This window comes from Macaca mulatta, chromosome 9, assembly GCF_049350105.2.
Source record: "Macaca mulatta isolate MMU2019108-1 chromosome 9, T2T-MMU8v2.0, whole genome shotgun sequence".
Lineage (NCBI taxonomy): Eukaryota > Metazoa > Chordata > Mammalia > Primates > Cercopithecidae > Macaca > Macaca mulatta.
In genome coordinates this window covers 145433601-145458111 of record NC_133414.1, presented here as the reverse complement: position 1 = coordinate 145458111, position 24511 = coordinate 145433601, and the positions used below count along the sequence as shown (strand labels likewise).

At 57.9% G+C, this 24511-nt stretch overlaps 2 protein-coding genes and 1 pseudogene across 8 annotated transcripts; 2 read left to right on the top strand and 1 right to left on the bottom strand.

The window, feature by feature from the left end:
• The first annotated feature begins 1323 nt into the window (after positions 1-1323).
• Positions 1324-4291, top strand: FUOM (fucose mutarotase). 4 transcript variants are annotated; one of them, XM_015148520.3, is made up of 6 exons: positions 1324-1420; positions 2072-2140; positions 2306-2376; positions 2582-2680; positions 3505-3578; positions 3997-4291. In XM_015148520.3, exons 1-6 carry the CDS (start codon positions 1336-1338, stop codon positions 4061-4063), a joined length of 465 nt encoding a protein of 154 aa, XP_015004006.2. In that variant the 5' UTR covers positions 1324-1335; the 3' UTR covers positions 4064-4291. The 4 variants fall into 4 exon arrangements, with proteins under 4 accessions (XP_015004006.2, XP_015004004.2, XP_028682893.2 ...); XM_015148518.3 differs by having other exon boundaries at positions 3969-4291; XM_028827060.2 differs by having other exon boundaries at positions 3928-4291.
• A 2533-nt stretch (positions 4292-6824) lies between these two features.
• On the bottom strand, positions 6825-13327 carry PRAP1 (proline rich acidic protein 1). Of its 4 annotated transcripts, none has more exons than XM_015148511.3 (5): positions 13186-13327; positions 9992-10058; positions 8098-8138; positions 7382-7515; positions 6825-7275 (listed from the first exon to the last, which is right to left on the bottom strand). In XM_015148511.3, exons 1-5 carry the CDS (start codon positions 13191-13193, stop codon positions 7070-7072), a joined length of 456 nt encoding a protein of 151 aa, XP_015003997.3. In that variant the 5' UTR covers positions 13194-13327; the 3' UTR covers positions 6825-7069. The 4 variants fall into 4 exon arrangements, with proteins under 4 accessions (XP_015003997.3, XP_028682892.2, XP_015003998.3 ...); XM_028827059.2 differs by having other exon boundaries at positions 7409-7515; XM_015148512.3 differs by having other exon boundaries at positions 7382-7512.
• A 2217-nt stretch (positions 13328-15544) lies between these two features.
• On the top strand, positions 15545-16156 carry LOC144331374 (barrier-to-autointegration factor pseudogene; annotated as a pseudogene).
• The last annotated feature ends 8355 nt before the right edge of the window (positions 16157-24511 follow it).

Here is a 24511-nt window from a genome sequence, read left to right as displayed (position 1 = left end):
CTCAGGTGATCCACCCACCTCAGCCTCCCAAAGTGCTGGGATTACAGGTGTTGAGTCACCGTGCCCGGCCTGATTTGGTTTTGAAGCTGAAAACTTTCTTGCCCATCTCTCTAAAATCGGCTGCCCTTGTATATTTGGGTAAATGGTGACTCTCCACTTACAGGTTGGAGTAGAAACTGCCCAGGGACAGCTCCGAACCCTGGTGGCCTCGGTGCAAAGCCGCCCTCATTGGCAGGCCCTGGGTAGCCCCAGTCTTCTCTCTGCCCGAGCGGCCAGCCCAGGGCCAGCTGTTCAGGTGCTGCTGGGTGCCAGCCTGGGTGGCCCCACCAGGCTTTTCTGACGAAGCCCAGTCCACTACCCGTGGGGACAGGCTCCTAGGGCCAAGCAGTTCAACATGGAGACGTCTGTTTCCTCTGGGTTTCTGAGGCGGCTTTGTCATTTTTCACATATAGATTGATTTTCAGAACTTTTTAGGAGCCACCAGGCCTCGGAGCATTTGTGTCACCTCAGGGCTGAGGGCCAGGGCCACAGAGCTGGCCCCACAGCTAGCGTCCAGCTGGGAATCAGGTGGAAGAAGATGGCTCCGCGGAGGGAGGGCTCGGCCAGCCTGAGCCCAGCCAAAGGTCAGGACGCCGCCATCCTGGGAAGGGGGTTGCAGGCCGCTGACACCGGGGGATGACGGAGGACCCTTAGGTGTCCTGGCACTCGCGGCTGAGCCTGGAAGCTGGGCCTGGCTGCCCTCCTGGACCCCCTCCAGGAGGTCTAATGTCCCGGCTCCCGTGTCCCGTGCTCCCGCCCCTCAGGAGCGTGGGCTGAAGGCCTGGGTCCAGCTGCCTGCCCTGGTGACCCCAGGGACCCGGTGCGCTCTGGCCATTCTGCCAGGCCTAAGGGCAGCACGACGTGGTCAGAGGGCAGAGACCCTCATGAGGGGAGGCCGCAGAGGGCGGCAGTTGAACCCCTTCTGCCTGAGGGAGCTCGAGGTGGGAAGCTCGGGTAGGGACACTGGGGAGCCCCGGCCACAGCGCGCGGGCGCCCAAATCTCGGACCTGGCGAGGGGCCTGTGGGTTGGGTGGGTGTTGCCCCCACGCCCCGACTCAGCCCGAGTGTCCCCAGTTCCCGGGGCTCCCCACCCTTCCAAGAGCCGTAAGCGGACCCCAGCCCCGAACCCTAGCCCCGGCGGATCCCCAAGCCCCAAGCCCCAAACCCGGGACCCAAAATCACCGTCCTCCCCACAAACCCCGCCCTCCGTGTAAAGCCCCGCCCCGGCCCGTAAACCCCGCCCTCCCCGCAAGGCCCCGCCCCGCCCCAGGCCCCGCCCGCCCCGTCCGCCAGGCCATGGTGGCGCTGAAGGGTGTCCCCGCGCTGCTGTCCCCCGAGCTGCTCTACGCGCTGGCGCGCATGGGGCACGGGGACGAGATCGGTGAGCGCCGCGGGCCGGGGCCTCGGGGACCACGCCGGGGCAGGCAGGCGGGCGAGGCTTGCGCGGGGACCCCCGGGCCGAGAAGGGCCGGGTCCTGGGGTGCGGGCGTCGCTCGGGCCTCCCTGGCTTCCCCCGCGTTCTTTAGGGAACCGCGACCTCGTGGGGCTCTGGGCGGGGCCGGCCGGAGCTTTTCCCCGAGTCCCTCCCCAGACGGCCCGAGAGCCGCCGCGTCTGGGCTGCGCCCGAGGGTTCGGCGCTTTTTCTTCTCCTGGGGCCTGGGGTCCCGGGGCGGGGGCTGGGTGGCCGGGGGCCTGGTCCGGGCATCGCGGGCGGCTGCGCGTCCTCTGGCCCCTGGGGAGGCGGCCGGGTCCGGGTCGGCCCCCTGGCCTGGGCAGCACCCGACAGCCTGGCGGGCAGCTGTTGACGCCTCTCCGCCTCCCAGACGGGGACCTTGCCCTCCCCACCTCCCCGCCTCCCCGCCTGGCTTCCAGCCCTGCAGACTGACTGCGGCCGGCGGTGGGGGCGCCAACCGGCTGACCTGAGACCCCTTGTGGCCACGATCTGCCGCCGTGACTGGGTGGGAGGATGGGCGGCGCCGACCCCGAGGGCAGGGATAGGTGCTGACCACGCGCTGTCCTCCCGGCTGTTTAGTTCTTGCGGACTTGAACTTCCCGGCCTCCTCCATCTGCCAGTGTGGGCCCCTGGAGATCCGTGCAGACGGTGAGCGAGCCCCAGGTCCCCCAGGGCAGGGCGGGTGGGTGAGCAGTGCCCCTGGCTCTGAGGCTCCTCTGTGGCCTGTGGTGGCCCCAAGTCCATGCTTGCAGTGTGGAGGGTGCAGGCGGGCAGGCGGGCTGGAGACTGAGTGCCGCCCCCTCTGCCCTCCAGGCCTGGGCATCCCGCCGCTCCTGGAGGCTCTGCTGAAGCTGCTCCCCCTGGACACCTATGTGGAGAGTCCGGTGAGGGCTGAGTCGCCCCTGCACCCTGCTGCTCCGCGCCTCGGTTTCCCCTTTTGCGGGCTTCATAGGGCCCACCTGCCTTGGAGTGGGGGGGAGAAGCCATGTGTCCCCAAGGGGCCCTGATCCTCACCAGGGGAGTCCTGAATGGTCACCTGACCAGGAAGGCTGGCAGCACCCCGGGCCCCAGAGCTGACCCTCCCTCTAGGCTGCAGTCATGGAGCTGGTGCCCAGCGACAAGGAGAGGGGCCTGCAGACCCCGGTGTGGACGGAGTACGAGTCCATTCTACACAGGGCCGGCTGCACGGTGAGCCTGCAGCCCCAATTGTGGGGAAAGGGCCAGGGACCCTCTGTCTCCTGGAGGCTCAATGGGAGCCAAAGACAGGGTCCCAAGCTCTGTCCTCAAGCGGTCTCCCACCCATCACCCTGAGAACCCCGGACCACTGGGCGCTCCCTCACCAGCCGGGTGGAAGAGGTGCACATGGGCAGTGTGGCCCCTCTTCCTCTGCCCCCGAGCTTTCCACCTGCCCCCCAACTCCGCCCAGGATCCTGACCTGCTGGGGCGAGGTGGGAGGGGTCCTCACCCACCACAGCCTGTGAGTGAAGCCTGGAGGACGCGGGATGCCTGGCCTCCACCTCCTCAGTCTCCCCTGGGGGAGTACCCCCTGGTCCCAGGTCTCTCGCCCCATCCTGGCTATGGTTGGTCAGAGGCCTAGCCCCCTCCTCACCTTGCCCTGCAAGGGGACAGGCCCATTCTCCCAGGCAACCCACTGGCAGGTCTCGGGCAGGGCCTCCATAAGGGGAGGCCAGGGTCTCTCGTCCTGGGCAGGGGACCCCCTAGGACAGCTGGCAAGGGCTTGACAGTCTGCTGAGCTGGCTGGGTGGTCCCAGGCCAGGCAGAAACCAAGCATGGCAGGTTCCTCATCCACAATGTCCTGGGGCCCCCATCCTAGGCCTCGGGAGCCAGAGGCTGAGTGACCCTGGGGCCCCTGCAGAGGGAGAGCCAAAGAAATGGAACTCAGGGGCCCCACTTCCTGGTGCCCTCCCTACTTGGGGCCCTGGGGAGTCCAGGGCTGGCCCATGAGGGTTTCTGGACAGGGTTTCCTCCAACCCAGCCATTTTGTCTTCCAGAGAGCCCTGGCAAAGTTAGAGAGGTTCGAGTTTTATGAGCGGGCTAAGAAGGCTTTTGCTGTTGTGGCAACAGGGTGAGTTCCAGCTGACTCAGACCTGTCCCCATCCCCACCAGGGCCCTAGGAGCTGCCCCCATCCCCACCGGGCCCTCAGGAGCTGCCCCCGTCCCCACCGGGCCCTCAGGAGCTGTCCCCGTCCCCACCGGGCCCTCAGGAGCTGTCCCTGTCCCCACCGGGCCCTCAGGACCTGCCCCCATCCCCACCGGAGCCTCAGGAGCTGCCCCTACCCTCTTCTCAGCTTCTGCCTGGCTGAGGCTAGATGTCCCACAGAGTGGAGAGACCAGGAAGGAATTTGGGGGGCAGGGCCCCCATTTGCCTGAGCATCAAGTGGGTGAAGGTGGACGGGGTCTGCTCCGTCCCCCAGAGGCTGGAGAAAGGTCTCAGCACCCTGGCCCTGCCGCCCAGCTTAGTGCTGGGCTTGGCTCCTCTGCAGGGAGACGGCCCCCTACGGAAACCTCATCCTCAAGAAGGGGGTGCTTGCCCTCAGCCCCCTGCTGTAGTCCTGGTGAAGACCACCTGGGCCGGAAGAGGAATTGGGGGCACCCTGAGCTCCGGTACCACCACTCACAACAGGCCTCCCAGCAGCAGCCCCAGACCTGGGCCCTGGCCAGGGCTCTAGGGGGCCGGCAGTCATGGGGTGGGCCCTGCCAATTGGTACAAATGTCCCTGATTTGTGAAAATGATGGAAAAACGTAGTCGCCGATAAACGTTCAGTCTAAAGGTTTTAATTCTGTTGTCACTCAGGCTTGTTTGGTGCTGAGCTCAAGGGAGGCTGCTGGCTCCAGAGAGGGCCCCCCATGTACCCTTGACAAAACGTTGAGTGCGAAATCAGGCCTGGGGCCTGGGGTCTGCATGGGTGCCTGGGGCCCTGGGGGCTGGGCGGGTGCCTGGGGCCTGGGGACACCAAGGGCTGGATGGGGGCAGTGGCTGCCCTGGAGGCCTTGAGGGGGTGAAGGCTCTGCCACAGCCTCTGGGCTGTGGACACTAAGGGGATTCTTCACCCAGGTCCGTTCTTTCCGCCCAGCAGGAGGGCAGGTGGCAGGGGCTAGCCTGGACACTTCGGGAGGAACTGTGGGAGCTCTGTTGAGGGAGGTGCCGGCTGGAGAGGCCTGGGTGTGGGCCATGCCCTGTGCTTGTGGCAGTAGGTGGCTGCCTGCTGGAAGCCTCACTTGCCCTGGCAGGCAGGGGAGGTAAAGGACACGAGGTCATTTGGAGCCCAGTGCCGGGCAGAGGTGGGATGCAGGGGGCTCCTGAAAGGGGGCGCCTGGAGGCTTCCCTATGGGATGCTTGGACTGGTCTCCAAGGATGGGGAAGAATAACCACCCGCTACTTTCCAGACCCTGGGCCTCACCCCAGGACCCTCCCCCTGCTCCCCAGAACTTGCCTCAGTGACAGGTACAGGAGAAAGATGGGGCAGGGCTGGAGTTTGAGGGACCAAGGGCAGGAGTGGGGATGACAGGGGCTCCCCCAGGGCCAGGGGCTGGTGTCCCCGGGGTTCCAGGGGGCAAGTCCCAGGGTCCCAGACCCACACTCCGGACCACAGGAGAACCTTGGGAGTGCAGGCAAGCCCCCCTCAGCTGAGATCTGGCTCCAAGTCTGGGGAAGGGATCCTGTCTGGGCTTCACTGTAGGCTCTGGGGACCTGTCCGCCTGCTGCCCCCAAATGGCAGCCAAGGCCTTCTCCGTGCTCACTAGCGGTCAACCTTGGCCCCATGGGCCTTGCGCTTGCCTGGCCAGTCACTGCCCGTCTCCAGACCCCATGGCCACGTTGTGGTCTGACATCAGAAGTGTGCAAGCTGATTGCACACACCCTCGCCCATCCTGTTTCAGCCCCACAGATGGGCCTCTGGGGCTAGGGTGCCCTCTCTAGCATTTTATGTAAATGAAACCATATATGAGCAAACTAATGAAATCATGAGAAAAAACAAAGTAATGGGCAAAACAAAATAAAGTCAAGATAGCTTTAAAAAAAAAAAAAAGCCACAAACACCAGCTTGGGCTCTCTAGGGCCAGACCCTCCTGCGATCCCGGAGATCCAGGGTCTTCTCCCTGCCTGGGGCCCCAGGAGTGGGGAAGGAGCTGCCCAGACCTCCGCCCTGAGCGTGTTGATCCCTCAATGCCCTCCCACCCCATGTTCTTATCAGGATGACAGGGGAAGCTGCCAAGAGGGAGACGGGGAGCCCAGCTCTGGCCCTTTCAGGACAGAACCTCAAAGGTCACTGGCCTCTCCAGCTCATCCGTAAGCCAGGGTAACAGCTCTTACACTGTGGGACGCCATGGGGCACCCTTGGGCAGTTACTCTCAGCTGTTTGTGTCCTGGGAGAGCAGGGGACTTGCCGGCGGTGCAGAGAGCTCTTCCGCACCTGGGCAAACCCTCGGCCCCCTGAGTGGCCGCACAAGGGCTGAGCATGGCAGGATGGAGGTTTGGGTGGCCTCTCTCCCTTGCTCTGTTGTGTCTTAGCTGCTGGAGCTGGCAAATGTGTGTGGCTCAGCCCCAGGCTTGGCACCGGGTACTTCTCTCTCACCATAGGGATGAGATCGCCATGCAGGAACCCCACCCATATTTGCATGTGCCCAGGACACGTGGCGTGTGAGTGACTGCAGCAGCCTGGACCTGCGCTGCAGCATTGGGCCTGCTGGGCCAGGCAGGGCAGGATGGGCACCCAGAGTGGGAGCTGCACAGAACGTCAGGAGGGCAGAAAGACCACGTCCTGGGCCTGGGTCTGCCCCCCTCACCTGAGACCTGTGCACTTTCCACCTGAGCACATGCCCGTCCGTCCAGCTGGGCCCTGAGCCCCAGGCACTCGGCCTCCCTCCTCCCCTGGCCCTGTCTCAGGCCCCTGCTGTGGGGAGCCCAGGGTGAGCTCTTTCCCGGCTGAGACTGGTCCCACGGGTGCCCTCTGGTCCCAGCCCCTAACTGCTGCCACACCCCTCAGCATCCCGGTATACAAGGAGGGGGCCTGGGGGTAGTGCAACGTTCTGGGAGCCAGGGGTCACCTGGGCCTTGTGCAGCCCTTACTTCTCCTGGGCAGAGCAGGCTGGGCCCTGGTCACCGGTCCTCCAGGGCGTGTGGCCTCCTGCCTGTTTGCAGGGGTTTATTATTTATTATTTATTTTTTTGAGACGAAGTCTTGCTCTGTTGCCCAGCCTGGAGTGCAATGGCGCGATCTCAGCTCAGTGCAACCTCCCCCTCCCAGATTCAAGCGATTCTCCTGACTCAGCCTCCCAAGTAGCTGGGATTACAGGCGCCTGGCACCACACCCGGCTAATTTTTGTGTTTTTAGTAGAGACGGGATTTCACCATGTTGCCCAGGCTGGTCTGGAACTCCTGATTTCAGGTGATCCGCCCGCCTCGGCCTCCAAAAGTGCTGGGATTACAGGCGTGAGCCACCGCGCCCGGCCTGCTGGGGTTTATTTGCCTACCTCTGGCAGGGGGAGGGTAGGAAGGGTTCCAGTCCCAACAGCCTGGGCCGCGGGACAGGGAGGGGCAGTGGTGGCCCCTGGAGCCCTACTGGGGGTGGTACATGTGGTCTTGGTCTTCCTCCGGTCCCCGGAGCACCTGGCGATTTGGCATCACCCACAACCGAGGCCCCTCCTCGCCCTGGTCCTCCTCGGGCGGAGGGTGGTGCAGGCTGTCATGGTCAGGCTCAGGACCCTGCTGGGGGCTTAGGACATGGCCCAGGATGTCCTCGGTCTCCACCGAGGCCTTAATGCCTAGGGACAAGCAGATGAAGGGATAGCCTCAGTTTCTCTCCCGAGACCCTTGGTCTGTCCAAGCCAACCCCACGAGCAGGCTTTGCTGCTATGGCCTCGTGCCCACCTGGAAGGACGGGGCCCCTGCCCTGACCTGGTGACTTCTCAGCGGTCAAGAGCTTTGGCTTCGGGACAGGGAGCAGCCCCACCAGCTGGTCGTCCTTCTCTGGAGGCTCCACCACACGGGCGCCCCAGGCCCTGCTGGCACAGTTCGGTCTTGTCCACACGCAGGTGGGGGAGGGGCACAGAACCCCCCGCAGGAGGGTGCCCACCATCCCGGGGCAGCCACTCCAGCCCCCACCACCAGCAGCCCCAGGACAAGCCCCTCTCTCAAGAGCCGCAGTGATGAGTGGCCCCCACAGTGCTCCTGGCCAGGCTTCCACACCACGTCCCTGTGCCACTGGGTGGGGGGCAGTGGTCAGAGCCTTGGTTGAGCAGCGTCCCAAAGACGTGGATGTGGGGAAACCTCAGGAGCCAAGACTGAGCCACCCTGGGTGCAGCCACCGGCCGTGGGGTACAAGCTGCCCTGGAGGCCGTGGGGAAGCTGAGTGGGGGACGCCCGGGAGCCCCAAGCCCTCTGGCTGTACTCTCTTCTCCCTGCACAGGGGCTGTTGACAGATCCCCATGAGGCTGAAGTGCCGCCTCCCTCCGAAAGCTGCTGGACAGGGTTCCCCTCTGCATCCTTCTCGTGCACTCCAGGTTCAGGAAAGGCCCAGAAGATCCGGCTGTAGCTTCAGGGAATGGCGGGGGTGGGGATGGGCAGGTGGGGCTGGGGGGACTTACTTCTCTGCCTCCTGCTCTGAGGGCCGGTGTTTGATGTGGACCTTGATAGGGAGAGTCACAGGTGTGGGCTCAGCCACAGTCCACACGGATGGAGGACACCTAGGGAGAGGCTGCTCCGAGGCCCACCTGGGGCTGCAGGGGTGGGGACAGGGCCAGCTCGGCACAGCCCGAGCGTCTCTAGTGGGTGTACCACTCTCGGGTGTCGGGATTGCAAGCCGGGAGTGAGGCTGCTGGCCTGTGCCCAGATGACCAGCTGGCCTGGAATTCTGGGCGGGCCTGGGGCGGCAGAGGACTGGGATGTAACTGGCACGATATCCCCGACCACCCCACCCCAGCTGTCAGCGCACTGGCTGGTTTCTGAGGTGACTGGTTGGGGCTGTGTCTCCTCCCTGGCAGGTGCCTAGAGAAGGCGGTCAGCTGCTCCGAGCCCAGCTAACCTTAGTTGTCAGCTGCTCCGAGCCCAGCTAACCTGAGTTGTCAGCTGCTCTAAGCCCAGCTAACCTGAGTTGTCAGCTGCTCTAAGCCCAGCCACCCTCAGTGGGGCAAAGGACAAACAGGAGAGCAAAGCAGGTGACCCCAGTGGAGGACCAGTGACCCTGGGGAGGACCAGTGACCCTGGGGAGGACCAGTGACCCTGGGGAGGACCAGTGACCCAGTGGAGGACCAGTGACCCCGGGGAGGACCAGTGACCCTGGGGAGGACCAGTGACCCTGGGGAAGACCAGTGATCTCAGCAGAGGACCAGTGACCCCGGGGAGGACCAGTGACCCTGGGGAGGATCAGTGACCCTGGGGAAGACCAGTGATCTCAGTGGAGGACCAGTGACCCTGGGGAAGACCAGTGATCTCAGCGGAGGACCAGTGACCCCAGTGGAGGACCAGTGACCCCGGGGAGGACCAGTGACCCCAGTGGAGGACCAGTGACCCTGGGGAGGACCAGTGATCTCAGCGGAGGACCAGTGACCCCGGGGAGGACCAGTGACCCCAGTAGAGGACCAGTGACCCCAGGGGAGGACCAGTGATCTCAGCGGAGGACCAGTGACCCCGGGGAGGACCAGTGACCTCAGCGGAGGACCAGTGACCCCAGTAGAGGACCAGTGACCCCAGGGGAGGACCAGTGATCTCAGCGGAGGACCAGTGACCCTGGGGAGGACCAGTGACCCCAGTAGAGGACCAGTGACCCCAGGGGAGGACCAGTGATCTCAGCAGAGGACCAGTGACCCCAGGGAAAACCAGTGATCTCAGCGGAGGACCAGTGACCCCAGGGGAGGACCAGTGACCCCAGGGAGGACCAGTGACCCCAGGGGAGGACCAGTGACCCCGGGGAGGACCAGTGACCCCGGAGAAGGCCAGTGACCCCAGGGGAGGACCAGCACCGTGGGAGGCCGTGCCCATGTTCCTGCGTCTCCAGTCAAGGAAGGCATGGACCTCCTTCCTCCTGATCCATGCCAGGTGTGCAAGACTGAGTGGTCTTGACATGGGCCAGGGAACAGGGCACATCCCCAGGCATAGTCCCAGCCAAGGACACCACTGTCAGCACAGACAGTGCAGCTGAGCTGCCGGCACATGGAGTCACCTCTGGCCTTCAGGGCCCAGGTGAGCATCAAGGGGTGTCATCCAGGCCCTCCTCCACCTGAGATCACGTGGGTTCATCTGACCCCACCTCCTCCACCTGGGTGTCCTGAGGCCTGTCCATCTGACCCCAGTGAAGGGAAACCTGCCCCCTCCTCGTCCTCAGGTGCCCAGGCATCAAGAGTCATGAGCGCACCCGCGCCTCTCTCCTAGGCCAGCCTGGGGTTTGAAGACGGAAGAGGGGACCTTTGTCCACATCTCCTGCTGTGGGGGCAGAAGGTGACAACTGGAGTTGGTGGCCAGATGGGAGGGGCTCACACCTACCTTGGGTGCTGAGGCCGCACCTGCCTCCCATAGCAGCACAGCCACCAGGCTGGTGACCATGAGGACCCTGAGGGGGGCCAGAGAGGAAAGTGTGGGGTAGGGGAAGGGCCGAGCCTGGCCATCAGTCCCGCCTCCCCCGAACTCCAGGCAGCACCCAATGGGCAGCTGGGAGGCCTGGGCTGGGTTCTTCCTTGGGAGGGCAAGTGGTTTTACTGGACTCTGCTCACATGGGCCAACACACAGGCACAGAGCGGGGAGAAGCCCCAGGCCCACCTGCCTCCAGCCCCGCTCAGGCCAGAGCCCACAGCCCCAGCCCCAGACCCTGCTCCCCACAGTCTGGGCAGACCCCACTGTAGCAGGCACTGGTGGTTGGCTCGGAAACTCCAGAAGTTCTGCTGCGACTTTCTGCCGCCCTCCACGTGGGGACACGTGAACACACTTGCACACAGATTGGGGTATGGGAGGGTATGGCACAGCGGGGGCCCACAGCCCCATACCCACAGAGCCCTGAGGCTGCACACTGCCGCAGGCGGGCACCCGCTGTGTCCCAGAGCTGTGGGGCCACGGCTGGAGGGCTCAGGGGTGCATGGCAGCACTGTTAGGCAGGCAGGCAGGGTGTCGGGTCTGTTTGGACACGGGACATGTGTGTTTGTGTATGTGGTGGGGGGTGTGCATATATGTTGTATGTGCACATGTGTTTTGTGGGTGTGGACTATGTGCATGGTGGGTGTGCGTGTATGCTGTGGGTGGTGTGTTTGGGTGTGTGTGCACCGTGTGCTTGAGTGTGCGTGGTGGATGTGTATGTTGTGCATGGTGTGGAGTGTGTGGGTTTGGGAGTCCGTGTGCTGTGTGTATGTTATGTGTGTTGTGTGTGTGATGGATGCATGTGTATGTTGTGTGTGGTGTGGAGTGTGTAGGCTTGGGTGTGTGTGTGTGCTGTGTGCGTGCGTGTGCCTGGTAGATATGCATGTATCTTCTGTGTGGGGAGTGTGTGTGGTGTATGTGTAGTGGATGAATGTGTATGTTGTGTGTGGAGTGTGAGGGTTTGGGGATGTGTGTGCTGTGTGCATGCGTGTGCTTGTGTGTGTATTGGATCCGTATGTTGTGTGTGGTGTGGAGCGTGAGGGTTTAGGGGTGTATGTGTGCTGTGTGCATGCATGTGTGCATGTGTGTGTGTTGGATGCATATGTATGTTGTGTCTGGTGTGGAGCATGAGGGTTTGGGGTGGGCGTGTGCTGTGTGCATGTGTGTGTGTGTGTGGTGTAGAGTGTGAGGGTTTGGGAGTGTGTGTGTGCGTGCACGTGTGTGTGTGCATGCACGTGTGTGTGTGCAGGCATGTGTGTGTGCGGGCGTGTGTGTGCGCGTGCGTATGTGGTGTGGTGTGGTGTAGAGTGAGGGTTTGGGAGTGTGTGTGTGTGCGGGTGTGTGTGTGCACGTGTGTGTGTGTGTGTGTGTGTGTGCACGTGTGGGTGGGCGTGTGTGGTGTGGTGTAGAGGGTTTGGGAGTGTGTGTGTGCGGCTGTGTGTGTGTGGGCGTGTGTGTGTGCACGTGTGTGCGGGCATGTGTGGTGTGGTGCAGTCTTGTCTCTTCAGGCCCCTGCGGGGAGGCTTCTGTCTGGGGAGGCTTCGGTCTCTCAGGGTGGGGTGGTCTTGGGGGTGGGGTGAGGCTCTGGGTCTGCACGGGGCTCAGCATGGCTGCAGTCAAGAGTGCCTGGGGCTGGGCACGGTGGTTCACACCCATAATCCCAGAACTTTGGGAGGCCGAGGTGGGCAGATCACCTGAGGTCAGGAGTTTGAAAACAGCCTGGCCAACATGGCAAAACTCCGTCTCTACTGAAAATATGAAACTGCCGGGCGCGGTGGCTCACGCCTGTAATCCCAGCACTTGGGGAGGCTGAGGCAACAGACCACTTGAGGTTAGACATTTGGAACCAGCCTGGCCAACATGGTGAAACCTCGTCTCTACTAAAAATACACACACACACACACAAAATTAGCCAGGCGTGGTGGCAGGTGCCTGTAATCCTAGCTACTTGGGAAGCTGAGGCCAGAGAATCGCTTGAACCTGGGAGGTGGAGGTTGCAGTAAGCCAAGATCGAGCCACTGCACTCACTCTAGCCTGGGCGACAGAGCGAGACTGTCTCAAAAAAAAAAAAAAAAAAAAAAAAAAACACTTAGCTGGGGTGGTGGCACAAGCCTGTAATCCCAGCTACTTCTGCGGAGGCAGAAGAGTCAGTGTCTGGGACGCCCTACAGGCCTGGATTGCAGCTCCACAGGGACCTTTGCCCCTTCTCTGGGTGACTCAGCCACAATGGGAGGAGGTCAAAGGGCAGGGGGTATGCCCCAGACAGCCCGGGGTCGGGGCCTGGCCTGGTCTGGTTCGGGGGCCCTGCTTCTCCTCAGGACCCCCAGCTGGTTCTGATGCTGGGCAGGGGCTCTTGTCCGGGCATTGGACCCCACTCCCACTGCCGTGCTGCCTGGGCCACCCCTGGAGCCCACCTCCCCGACACACAGCCTGGGGGCCCAGAATTCAGGACACAGTAGCCCCTAGAACAATGGTTGGTGGTGACTGCCAAGCAGCCAGACTGTGGGACTCCGAGGGTCCCCTCTCCAGACAAATGGCTCTGGGCACCAAAGGGTCCCCACGCCACCCAGAGGCCACCTCTCTACAAGGGAGAAACACCAGGAGAGGAGGGGCAGGAGGGCCCTGGCTTAGAGGAGGAGGAAGAGGAGGAGGGCACCTCCACAGGAGGGGGGGACCCCCACAGAAGGAGGGGGAAGAGGGACACCCCCACAGAAGGAAGGTAGCCTCTGATTCCAGGGTCCAGCAGGAGCCCGGGTGTTTCCCTGAGCTCCAAATTACAGCCACGCCCTGGCCCCAGCCCCCTTCCTGTTGGGCAGTCATAGGCCTGCTGGTTTCAGCCTGGCACCACCCCCTTCCTTGTTCTGGGTGATTCTCCACCAGGCCAGGGGAACCAAGGGGCAAGGCACTGTCTCATGCGTTTGGAGCCCCAGAGGAGGTGGAGCCTGGTGGCAGACCCCAGACCCTCAGAGGGCCCCTCCTTCTCCCTCCCACCTGTACACTCCCCTGAACCAGGTCCCTGAGCGCAGCACGGCCGGGCCCCCTCTGGCTAAGGGCCAGGCCTCCAGGTTTGGGTGGGGTGGGGATCGGGGCTCAGGGATGGTGGGCATTACCTCCTCATGTCTGGGTCCCCGTCTCTGTGGAGAGAGTGCTCAGGGAGCTGCAGTGGCTGATCCCAGTATCTGGCACCCGGCCCAGCTCCTCCTGCCCAGGCCCAGGCTGCTTGGGGCTTTATTGCTGCCTCTTGGGGCGTGTCAGGACAGAGGTCAGAGTCAGGGATCCCATCCTGCGCAGCCCAAGTGACTGGCTCTGCAGCCGCCCAGCCCACTCGGGCCTGGATCTGAGTGGGGACACCCAGCTGCCCCCTCAGGGCCTGCCACACCTGACTGAGGAAGAAGTTTGCCTTTAAAAACCCGCTTGGTGGCCGGGCGCGGTGGCTCAGGCCTCTAATCCCAGCACTTTGGGAGGCTGAGGCAGGAGAATCGCTTGAACCTGGGAGGTGGAGGTTGCAGTGAGCCAAAATGGTGCCACTGCAGTCCAGCCTGGGCAGCAAAGAGCGAAACTCCGTAAAAAAACAAAACAAAACAACAACAACAACAACAAAAACCTGCTTGTCATGAAGGCTGAACCGAGCTCACAGCCAAGGCAACTTGGAGGGGTGTCGCAGGCGGCTGTCCCCATGGAGGGGTGTCGTGGGCGGCTGTCCCCATGGAGGGGTGTCGTGGGTGGCTGTCCCCATGGAGGGGTGTCGTGGGCGGCTGTCCCCACCTCGGCTGAAGTGCTTCCTTCCTCAGGTGGGCGTGACAAATCAATCCCCCATCCAGCCCCACCCCACCTGCCTGTCACACCCGCCCCTGCCCACCACCTGCGGCAGCACTGTACCAGCTCAGCTCCACCATCACGGAACCCTCACCCCAACCCCACCACCTTCCCCACCCCTGCCAGGCGCTCCCACCAGTCCTTCCTTTCAGGCCACACCAGCCTGAGGAGTCTTACATGCTGTGTGGCTGAGGTCTGCCGCTCCACGGGGCCCAGTGCCCTGATTGCCTTTTTTATGTTTTTATTTTTTTTGAGACAGAGTCTCACTCCGTTGCCCAGGCTGGAGTGCGGTGGCGCAATCTCAGCTCACTGCAACCTCCGCCTCCCGGGTTCAAGTGATTCTCCCGCCTCAGCCTCCCGAGTAGCTGGGATTACAGACACGCACCACCGTGTCCAGCTAATTTTTGTATTTTTAATAGATACAAGGTTTCACCATGTTGCCCAGGCTGGTCTCGAACTCCTGACCTAAGTAATCCACCCATTTCGGGCTCCCAAAGTGCTGGGATTATAGGCGTGAGCCACCACACCTGGCCCTGACCACTGTCCTTAGCCATCCCTGGCACACCCTGTGAAACAAAAAAGATTCCAATCTTCCCCAACCCCACCCGGCTGATGGACCTCCCTAGGCCAAGGGCATTCCACCGTTAACCTACAAACTAGTTCAGGCCACAGTGGGAAGTGGGGGTCTGACAGGCCTCATTGTACCCTCTCCTCCTTTTGGAATTCAGGCAAAACGGACCAGCATTAACATTAAAACAGAGACCTCAAGACTGAAAGAACAAACTCTTTAAGTCTGACAAGAAATAGTCCCTTTTATTGATTCTATCTGCATAAACTTGGTCTCCACAACGCCTTGTCTTAATCCTGACTTTCCCTGCTGTTGATTCTAGGTCTTTAGACAATAACTTAACTCTTTTGACCAATTGTCAATTGGAAAATTACTGAATCCACCAATGACCTGGACACCCCCCGCCTTTCTGGACCAAACCAACGTACATCTCCTGTGTACTGAGTGATGTCTCGTGTCCCGAACGTGTATGAAACCAACTGCACCCCAACCCAAACCAGCTGCACCCCAACCCCTCGGGCCGCAGGTGTTCTCAGGATCTCCTGGGACGGCGTCATGGGCCTTCCTTCACTCATATTTGGCTCGGAATCACTCTCCAAGTATTTTACAGGATTTTACTCTTTTCCTCGACAGCCCCCAGTGGGCAGCTACTGTTGGGGGCTCTGAGCCCGCCGGCTGCAGGGTATGGGTTCCTCCCAGAGCTTCATGTGCAGACACAAGTGGGGGCAGTGCTTCCAAGCGGGTGGAGTGAGGGCCCTCAAGAACGGCCAACTCCGGGCTTTCCAGCGCGACCCGCAGCGTCTGAGCTGCTGAGGAGTGGTCACCCGAAGAGGCAGCTGGGCTTGGGTGAGAACAGACGTTCCCGGGGGCTTCTTGCTGGGGCTGTTCCTGAAACCACCTTTGCAGAAGCTTTGATGGTGAATCTGACCTAACCGACTCCATCTTACTTCTAACCTCCAGCCTGTCCTTGTTCTTTCCCGGGTGCAGGTCACACAACTTTGGGAGGATCTTAGTTTACAGTTTAATGTTACAACAGAGATGAAAACAGCCCTTTCCTGAACAAACTCCCTTCCTGCCTGGGGACCAGACGGCCTTTACAAAACTAACACAGTAGCCACAAGATTGGAAATTATGGTTTAGGAAACTTCTAGTGGCTTGAGGTATCGGCGGGAGTGGCCAGGTGGCGGGAGGAACCGTTACGGGAACTGAAGTTGCCGATTAAGCCTGATCAAGATGCCAAGCTCCCAAAAGCACTGAGACGTCAGGGCAGAGCCCATGGGGGAAAAGCCAGTGGGGAGCCTGGCCGGGACGGGTGAAGTCCTGGGCAAGAAGCTGGAGGAAAGAGGCTTTGACAAGGCCTATGTTGTCCTTGGCCAGTTTCTGGTGCTGAGGAAAGATGAAAACCTGCTCCGAGAGTGGCCGAAGGACTCGTGGTGCCAACGCCAAGCAGTCCCGGGACTTCGGATGCCTTCGAGAGCATGTGACGCCTTCTTGTGATGCTCTCCGGGAAGCTCTCGATCCCCAGCCCTCATGCAGAGTTTACAGCTGAGCAGGGACTCTTCCCCTGTCCTCTGCAAAGGAAAAGATTGCTACTGTCATACTCACCTCCAACGTACTCTGGGATCTTTTGGGAGTTTTCTCCCCTAACCATTTCAACTTTTTTGGATTCTCGTTCTTGCAGGACTCCCACTTCCTTTTTCCCTTGCCAGTTGCCTGGCGACAGTTACCAGCTTTCCTGAATGGACTCCTGGCCCCGTCCCTCACCCCCACCCTCACTTTCAGTCCATTTGATACCATTTGGCTCTTTTTTGGCAGCACAGTCACTGTCCTTGTAAAGTTCTTTAGATCAAGAAAGTCAGTGGCTTTCATGAAAGAAAAAAAAGTAAAATAAAAAGGAAATTATGGTTTAGGAGTCAGGCAGCTGGAGGCCACGAGATTCTAAACCTCCCCAATTACTCTTAGGGAAAACGTCACTATTGTAAAACCTAAGATTGGTACTCGAGACATTTTTCGGACTCTGAACTTGGTGGAACAGCTGGTGCCACCCAGATCCGTGAACCGGCTCATCTCGTCTTGTGGCCCCCACTTAGGAAGCACAAAAGGATAGACTCAGCTCCCTGTGATTTCATCTGCAACCCAACCCATCAGGACTCCCCACTTCCCAACCACTACCCACCAAATTCTCCTTTAAAATTTGAGTAGTAATAAAACTCCAGTCTCCCATTCAGCCGGCTCTGCGTGAATTAAACTTTCTGTGTTGCAATTTCTCTCTGTCTTGATAAATCGGCTGTCTCTGGGCAGCAGAAGGAGCCTGTTGGGCAGTTAAACTCCCACCCACCCCCCAGTGGCCGAGGGGCTCCACGGGGGAGGCAGCAGAAGGCCAGTGGCTCAGGGAACTGGGGTCCCCAAGGGGATAATGAGCAGTGATTGGCAGGCCAGCCCGAACTTGAACGGGGGGATCAGATCCGGAGTGAGAAAGTCACAGGGAACCTCCCTGGGTTCCCACATAGTCCCAGCTGACGGCACAACCTCTCCCCATCCCTCTGGCCCAACACAAGTCTGTGCATTCACACCGAGGAGCCAGGAGACACCTGGTGGGAAGTGGAGGCTGAGAGCCTTAAAAACTGCATCAACACAGAGCGTGCCCCTGGCCCCGCCTCGAGGCGCCAGCAGAGTGGGTTCCGCAGCCTGAGGTCTGTGCACACAGTCTCCAACTAAGGGAGGAGACCACCCCTCATATTGTCTTATGCCCAATTTCTGCCTCCAAAGAAAGAAGAAGTAAAAACTAAAAGGTGGAAATGAAATCCACAGGCAGACAGCCCACTGCCACGCCCTGGACCTGGTGGTTAAAGATCAACCCCTGACCTAACTGGTTATGTCATCTATAGATTCCGGACAGTGTATGGAAAAGCATTGTGAGAATCCCTGTCCTATTCTGTTCCGTTCTGATTACTGGTGCTCGAATCCCCCAGTCACATACCCACTGCTTGCTCCATTGATCACGACCCTCTCACGCGGACCCCCTTAGAGTTGTGAACCCTTAAAAGGGACAGGAACTGCTCACTCGGGAAGCTCGGTTGTTGGAAACGTAAGTCTTGCCGAAGCTCCTGGCTGAATAAACCCTCTCCTTCTTTAACTTGGTGTCTGAGGGGTTTTGTCTGAAGCTTGTCCTGCTATACAACCACACAGTCCAGTGTGATTCAAGGAAGACAGGCTTAAAAAAACTGGGTGGAGATACCGGGCCACATGCTACAGAGGAAACCACGTCCACTGATTTCAACAAAACAGCAACAACAACCCTTGGGAGAAAATATCAGACTCAAAATGTTTGCAATATATTATCTAAAACATCTAGTCTTTAGTAAAATGAGACAAGTCCCCAGGCTGGTCTCGAACTCCTGGGCTCAAGCAATCCTCCTACCTAGGCTTCCCAAAGTGCTGGGATCACAGGCATGGGTCACTACGCCTGGTCTGTTGTATATTTTAAATTAATAAAAAGCATAGGCCGGGCGCGGTGGCTCAAGCCTGTAATCCCAGCACTTTGGGAGGCCGAGACGGGTGGATCACCAGGTCAGGAGATCGAGACCATCCTGGCTAACATGGTGAAACCCCGTCTCTACTAAAAAATACAAAAAAAAAAAAAACTAGCCGGGAGGGTGGCGGGCGCCTGTAGTCCCAGCTACTCGGGAGGCTGAGGCAGGAGAATGGCGTAAACCCGGGAGGCGGAGCTTGCAGTGAGCTGAGATCCGGCCACTGCACTCCAGCCTGGACCACAAAGCGAGACTCCGTCTCAAAAAAAAAAAAAAAAAAAAAAAAAAAAGCATAGAATTAGAATGTTAGCACAAAGAAATGATATATTCTTGAGGTTATGGATACCCCAATTATCCTGATTTGATCATTACACGTGGCATCCATGTACCCCATGGATATATGCACCTATTATGTACCCATAATAATTAAAACTTTTTTTTTTTTTTGAGACGGAGTCTCGCTCTGTCGCCCAGGCTGGAGTGCAGTGGTGCGATCTCGGCTCACTGCAAGCTCCGCCTCCCGGGTTCACGCCATTCTCCTGCCTCAGCCTCCCGAGTAGCTGGGACTACAGGCGCCCACAACCGCGCCCGGCTAATTTTTTGTATTTTTAGTAGAGACGGGGTTTCACCATGGTCTCGATCTCCTGACCTTGTGATCCGCCCGCCTCGGCCTCCCAAAGTGCTGGGATTACAGGCGTGAGCCACCGCGCCTGGCCAATAATTAAAACTTTTTTAAAATTAAAAATAAAGGGCCAGGTGCAGTGGCTCACGCCTGGAATCCCAGCACTTTGGGAGGCCGAGGCGGGCAAATCACGAGGTCAGGAGATCAAGACCATCCTGGCTAACACGGTGAAACCCCGTCTCTACTAAAAATACAAAAAATTAGCCGGGCGAGGTGGCGGCGCCTGTGGTCCCAGCTACTCGGGAGGCTGAGGCAGGAGAATGGCGGGAACCCAGGAGGCGGAGCTTGCAGTGAGCCGAGATTGCATCACTGCACTCTAGCCTGGGCCACAGAGCAAGACTCCGTCTCACAAAAAAAAAATACAAAAATTAGCCGAGCGTGGTGGTGTGCACCTATAGTCCCAGCTACTAGGGAGGCTGAGGCAGGAGAATCACTTGAATCCGGGAGGCAGAAGTTGCAGTGAGATGTATTGTGCCACTGAACTCCAGCCTGGTTGACAGAGTAAGACTCCTTCTCAAAAAAATAATAGAGAGAAAGAGAGAAAGAGAGAAGGAGAGAAAGAGAGAAGGAGAGAAAGAAAGAGAAAGAAAGAAAGAAAGAAAGAAAGAAAGAAAGAAAGAAAGAAAGAAAGAAAGAAAGAAAGAAAGAAAGAAAGAAAGAAAGAAAGAAAGAAAGAAAGAAAGAAAAGGAAGGAAGGAAGGAAGGAAGGAAGGAAGGAAGGAAGGAAGGAAGGAAGGAAGGAAGGAAGGAAGGAAGGAAAGAAAGAAAGAAAGAAAGAGAGAGACTTATACCCAGAATATAAAACGAACTCTTACAATTCAACGATAGAAAGACAAACAACCCAACTGAAAAATATTCAAAACATTTGCACAGACATTTCACCACAGAAGATTTACAAATGGTGACTCCACCCCGAGGAGATGCTCAGCACCACTTGTCATTAGGGCGACATGGACTCAAACCACAGCTACACTCCTATAGGACGGCGTCATGGGCTGTGTCTCCCTAAATCCATAAATTGACGTCATTAGGGCGACGTGGACTCAAGCCACAGCTACACTCCTATAGGATGGCGTTATGAGCTGTGTCCCCCCTAAATTCATAGTGTGATGCCCTAACCCCTCCGAATGTGACGATGTTTGGAGGTGGGTTTTTAAAGATGTGAGTAAGGTAAAACGAGGTTATTAGGGTGGACCCTAATTCAACAGGACTGGTGTCCTTATGTGAAGAGATTAGGACACACAGATACGCCAAAGGGAAGACTAGTAAGGATACAGGGAGATGTGGCCACCCACAAACCCAGGGAGCGGCCTCAGGAGCTGCTGACAGCTTGATCTCAGACCTCAGCCTCCAGTGCTGAGAGAACATAAATTTCCATTGTTGAAGCCGCCCAAGCTCTGGCAATTTGTTATGGCAGCCTGAGCTAAGACCGATGGCTAGCATAAGAAGACAAAGTCAAGGATCAAGAGTTGGCTGCCGGGCACAGTGGCTCACACTTATCATCCCAGCACTTTGGGAGGCCGAGGTAGGTAGATCACGAGGTCAAGAGATTGAGACCAGCCTGGCCAACAAGGTGAAACCCCGTCTTTACTAAAAATACAAAAATTAGCCAGGCGTGGTGGCACGAGCCTATAGTCCCAGCTACTTGGGTGCCTGAGGCAGGAGAATCATTTGAACCTGGGAGGGGAGGTTGCAATGAGCCAAGATTGCGCCACGGCACTCCAGCCTGGCGATAGAGGGAGACTCTGTCTCAAAAAAATAATAATAATAATATCAAGAGTCGGTGAGGATGTGGAGAAACTGGAGCCCTCCTACACTGCAGATGGGAATGTAATACGGTACGGCCACTTTGGAAAACACACTTTAGCATTTTCTTTAAAAGTTAAATGTCAACTTCCCATCAAATTTGGCAATTCCACTCTTCAGTATCTACCCAAAAGAAATAAAAGCACACGTCCACCACGACTGGAACGAGAATGTTCATCACAACGTTGTAAGCAGCTGACAAACTGGAAGGAGTTCATGTGGACGAATGGATGAAACCTGGATAATCCATGGGTTAACAGCAATAATGGCCAGGCGCAGTGGCTCACACCTGTAATCCTAGTACTTTGGGAGGCCAAGGGCAGTGGAGTTCAAGACCAGCCTGGCCAACATGGTGAAACCTCGTCTCTACTAAAAATACAAAAAATTATCCAGGCGTGGTGGCGGCGCCTGTAGTCCCAGCTACTCGGGAGGCTGAGGCAGGAGAATGGTGGGAACCCGGGAGGCGGAGCTTGCAGTGAGCCGAGATCACGCCACTGCACTCCAGCCTGGGCAACTGAGCGAGGCTCCGTCTCAAAACAAACAAACAAAAATTCCTAGCCCTTTGAAGGGCTTACAACTCTAAGGGTTCCACGTGAAAGGGTCGTGATAGATCGAGCAAGCGTGGGGAACGTGACTGGGGGCTGTATGCATCAGCTAACAGAACAGAAAGTGGTGCAATGCTTCCTCATACAATGTCTGGAATTTACAGATAACACAAGTAGTTTAAGTCAGGGATCGATGTTACTATTTTCCTTTAACTACCAGGGCTGGGTGGTGGCGCCAGGCTGTCTGGCGATTTATTTTACTCTTGTTTCTTTTTAACTTTCTGCTTTCTTTTTCTCCTGTCTTATAAACTAGGCAAGGAGTGGGGGGCAGCAGGAGAAGTAGTGGTCTCCTTCCTGAGGATGTATGTGTCAGGTGTGTTTGTGAGGTGTGTTAGGTGTATGTGTGAGTGTCTGAGGTGTGTGTGAGGAGTGGTACGTGTGAGGTGTGTGTGGCGTGAGGCGTGTGTGTTCAGGTGTGTGTGGTGTTTCTGGGGTGTGTGTCTGGCATGTGTCAGATGTGTGGGGGTGTGTCTGGGGACGTGTGTAAGGTGTGTATGTCCGGGGTGTGTTTCAGGTGTGTGTGAGATGTGTGATGTGTGTATGGTGTGTGTGAGGTGCATGTGTCTGAGGGGTGTGTGGGGTGTGTATGGGTGGGGTGTGTGAGTTGTATGTGAAGGGGGCCTGCCCCTTGTATTTCTCATCAGGTGGAGACAAGAGACTGAGAAAAGAAATAAGACGCAAAGTACAGAGAAAGAACAGTGGGCCCAGGGGACCGGCACTCAGCATACGGAGGGCCTGCACCGGCGCTGGTCTCTGAGTTCCCTCAGTATTTATTGATTACTATTTTCACTATCTCAGCAAGGGGAGTGCAGCAGGAGAACAGGGTGATGGTGGGGAGAAGGTCAGCAGGAAAACATGTGAGCAAAGGAATCTGCGTCATAAATAAGTTCAAGGAAAGGTACTGTGCCCGGATGTGCACCTGGGCTAGATTTATGTTTCTCTTTACCCAAACATCTCAGTGTAGCAAAGAGTAACAAAGCAGTATCACTGCCAGCCTCTCAACTCCAGCCATAGGGCAGTTTTCTCCTGTCTCAGAATAAAATGAATGCTCAGCCTCACACCAAGACATTCCATTCCCAGGCACATGCAGGAAACAGAGGCCTTCCTCTTATCTCAACCGCAAAGAGGCCTTCCTCTTTTACTAATCCTCCTCAGCACAGACCCTTTACAGGTGTTGGGCTGGGGGACAGTAAGGTATTTCCCTGCCAACGAGGCCATATTTCAGGCTGTCTTAGTGAGGGGAAACCTTGGACAATATCCAGGCTTTCTTGGGCAGAGGTCCCTGTGGTTTTCCTCAGTGCATCGTGTTAATAGAGAATGGAGAATGGCAATGACTTTTACCAAGCATACTGCCTGCAAACATACTGTTAACAAGGCACATCCTGCACAGGCCTAAATCCCTTAAACCTTGATTCAACACAGCACATGTTTCTGTGAGCACAGGGCTGGGGCTGAAGTTACAGGTTAAGAGCATCTCAAAGCAGAACAATTTTTCTTAGTAGAAATCAAAACGGAGTTTCTTCTGTCTTCCTTTTCTCCATAGACACAGTAACAGTCTGATCTCTCTTCCTTTCCCCCACAGTATGTGTTTCTGGTGTCTACTGTCAGGTGCGTGGGTGTGTCCGGGGTGTGTATTGGTGCGTCTCATATGTGTGAAATGTATGTGTGAAGGGTGTGTGTGAGGTGTCAGGTGTGTGGGTGTGTCTGGGTTGTGTGTGAGGTGTGTGTGTGTCAGGGTGTGTTTCAGGTGTGTGTGAGATGCATGTGTGATGTGCGTATGGTGTGTGTGTCTGGTGTGTCTAAGGGGTGTGTGTGTTGTGTGTTTGGGTGTGTGGTGTGTGTGAAACGTGTGTTTCCTGTGTGACTGGTGCCAGGTGTGTGTTTGGGTATGTGAGGTGTGTGTCTGGGGTGTGTGAGGTGTGTGTGTTTGGGTGTGTCTGGTGTGTGTGTTTGGGTGTGTCTGGTGTGTGTGAACTGTATGTGTCAAGGGCATGTGTGAGGTGTGAGTTGGGAGTGTGTTTCAGATGTGTGTGTAAGAGGTGTGTGTGATGTGTGTATGGTGTGTGTGTCTGGTGTGTCTGAGGGGTGTGTGGGGTGTGTGTGAAGTGTGTGTTTGGGTATGTCTGGTGTGTGAGGTGTGTATTTCTGGGGTGTGTGTCAGGTATGTGGAGTGTGGGTCAGGTGTGTGTATGTCAGGTGTGTGGTGTGTGGGTCAAGGGTGTGTGAGGTGTGTTTGGGTGTGTCTGGTGTGTGTTTCTGGGGTATGTGTCAGGTGGGCATCAGGTGTGTGGGGGGCATGTGTGGGTGTGTCAGCTGTTTAAGGTGTGTGTTTCTGGGGTATCAGGTGTGTGTGTGGTATATATGAGGTGTGTGTGTGGATGTGTCTGGTGTGTGAGGTGTGTTTCTGGGGTATGTGTCAGGTGTGTGTGTCTGGGGTGTGTGTGAGGTGTGTGTCTGGGTGTGAGGTGTGTGTTTAGATGTATTTGGTGTTTGAGGGGTGTGTTTCTGGGGAGGGTGTCAGGTGTGTGTGGGGTGTATGTGTGACAGGTGTGTGTTTGGGTGCGTCTGGTGTGTAGGGTGTGTGTCAGGCGTGGATGTGTCGGGTGTGTGTGTGTGAAGTGTGTGTTTGGACGTGTCTGGTGTTTGAAGTGTGTTTCTGGGGGTGTCAGGTGTGTGTGTCAGGTGTGAGGTGTGTGGATGTCTGGTGTTTGACGAGTTTCTGCGGGGTGTGAGAGGTGTGTGTGTGAGAGGTGTGTGTTTGGATGTATCTGGTGTTTGAGGTGTGTTTCTGGGGTGTGTGTGTCAGGTGTGTGGGGTGTGTGTCAAATGTGTGGGGTATCAGGTGTGTGTCAGGTGTGTGTGCGGTGTCAGGTATATGTTTCTGGGGGTGTGTGAGGTGTGTGTGTGTCAGGTGTGGGGTGTGTATCTGGGGTGTCAGGTGTGTGTGTCAGGTGTGTCTGGGGTGTGTGTCAGGTGTGTGTCGGGTATGTGTGAGGTGTGTGTTTGAATGTCTGGTGTTTGAAGTGTGTGATTCTGGGGGTGTGTCAGGTGTGTGTCTGGGGTGTGTGTGCCTGGGGTGTGTGTTTGGATGTGTCTGGTGTTTGAGGTGTGTGTCAGGTGTGTGTCAGATGTATCTGGTGTGTGGGGTGTCTGTGAGGTGTGTGGGATGCGTGTGAGGTGTGTGGGTGGATGTTTCTGGTGTTTGAGGTGTGGTTTCTGGGGGTGTGTCAGGTGTGTGTGTGAGGTGTGTGGTGAGGACCAGGCAGGGTCCGAGGGGCGCATGCGCAGCTCCCTAGCAGGGGCGGTGGGGGGGTGGGGGGGGTGCAGGGCCAGAGCCCAGGCCCCGCCTCCAGCCGCGTTTCCATGGCGACCGCAGCCTCCGTCTCGCCGCTACAGCCCCCGCCCCGCCCGGCTGCGAAGCGTCTGGAA

Excerpts from the sequence above, each read along its gene's own strand:
- FUOM (XM_015148518.3), top strand. The coding sequence starts at position 1,336 with ATGGTGGCGCTGAAGGGTGTCCCCGCGCTGCTGTCCCCCGAGCTGCTC. Across the intron at positions 1,421-2,071 it reads GGGGCACGGGGACGAGATCG|TTCTTGCGGACTTGAACTTC; the intron begins GTGAGCGCCGCG and ends CCGGCTGTTTAG. Across the intron at positions 2,141-2,305 it reads CCTGGAGATCCGTGCAGACG|GCCTGGGCATCCCGCCGCTC; the intron begins GTGAGCGAGCCC and ends TCTGCCCTCCAG.
- PRAP1 (XM_015148511.3), bottom strand. Across the intron at positions 8,139-9,991 it reads GTGCGGCCTCAGCACCCAAG|GTCCACATCAAACACCGGCC; the intron begins GTAGGTGTGAGC and ends CTCCCTATCAAG. Across the intron at positions 7,516-8,097 it reads TCAGAGCAGGAGGCAGAGAA|CAGGGCCTGGGGCGCCCGTG; the intron begins GTAAGTCCCCCC and ends GAACTGTGCCAG.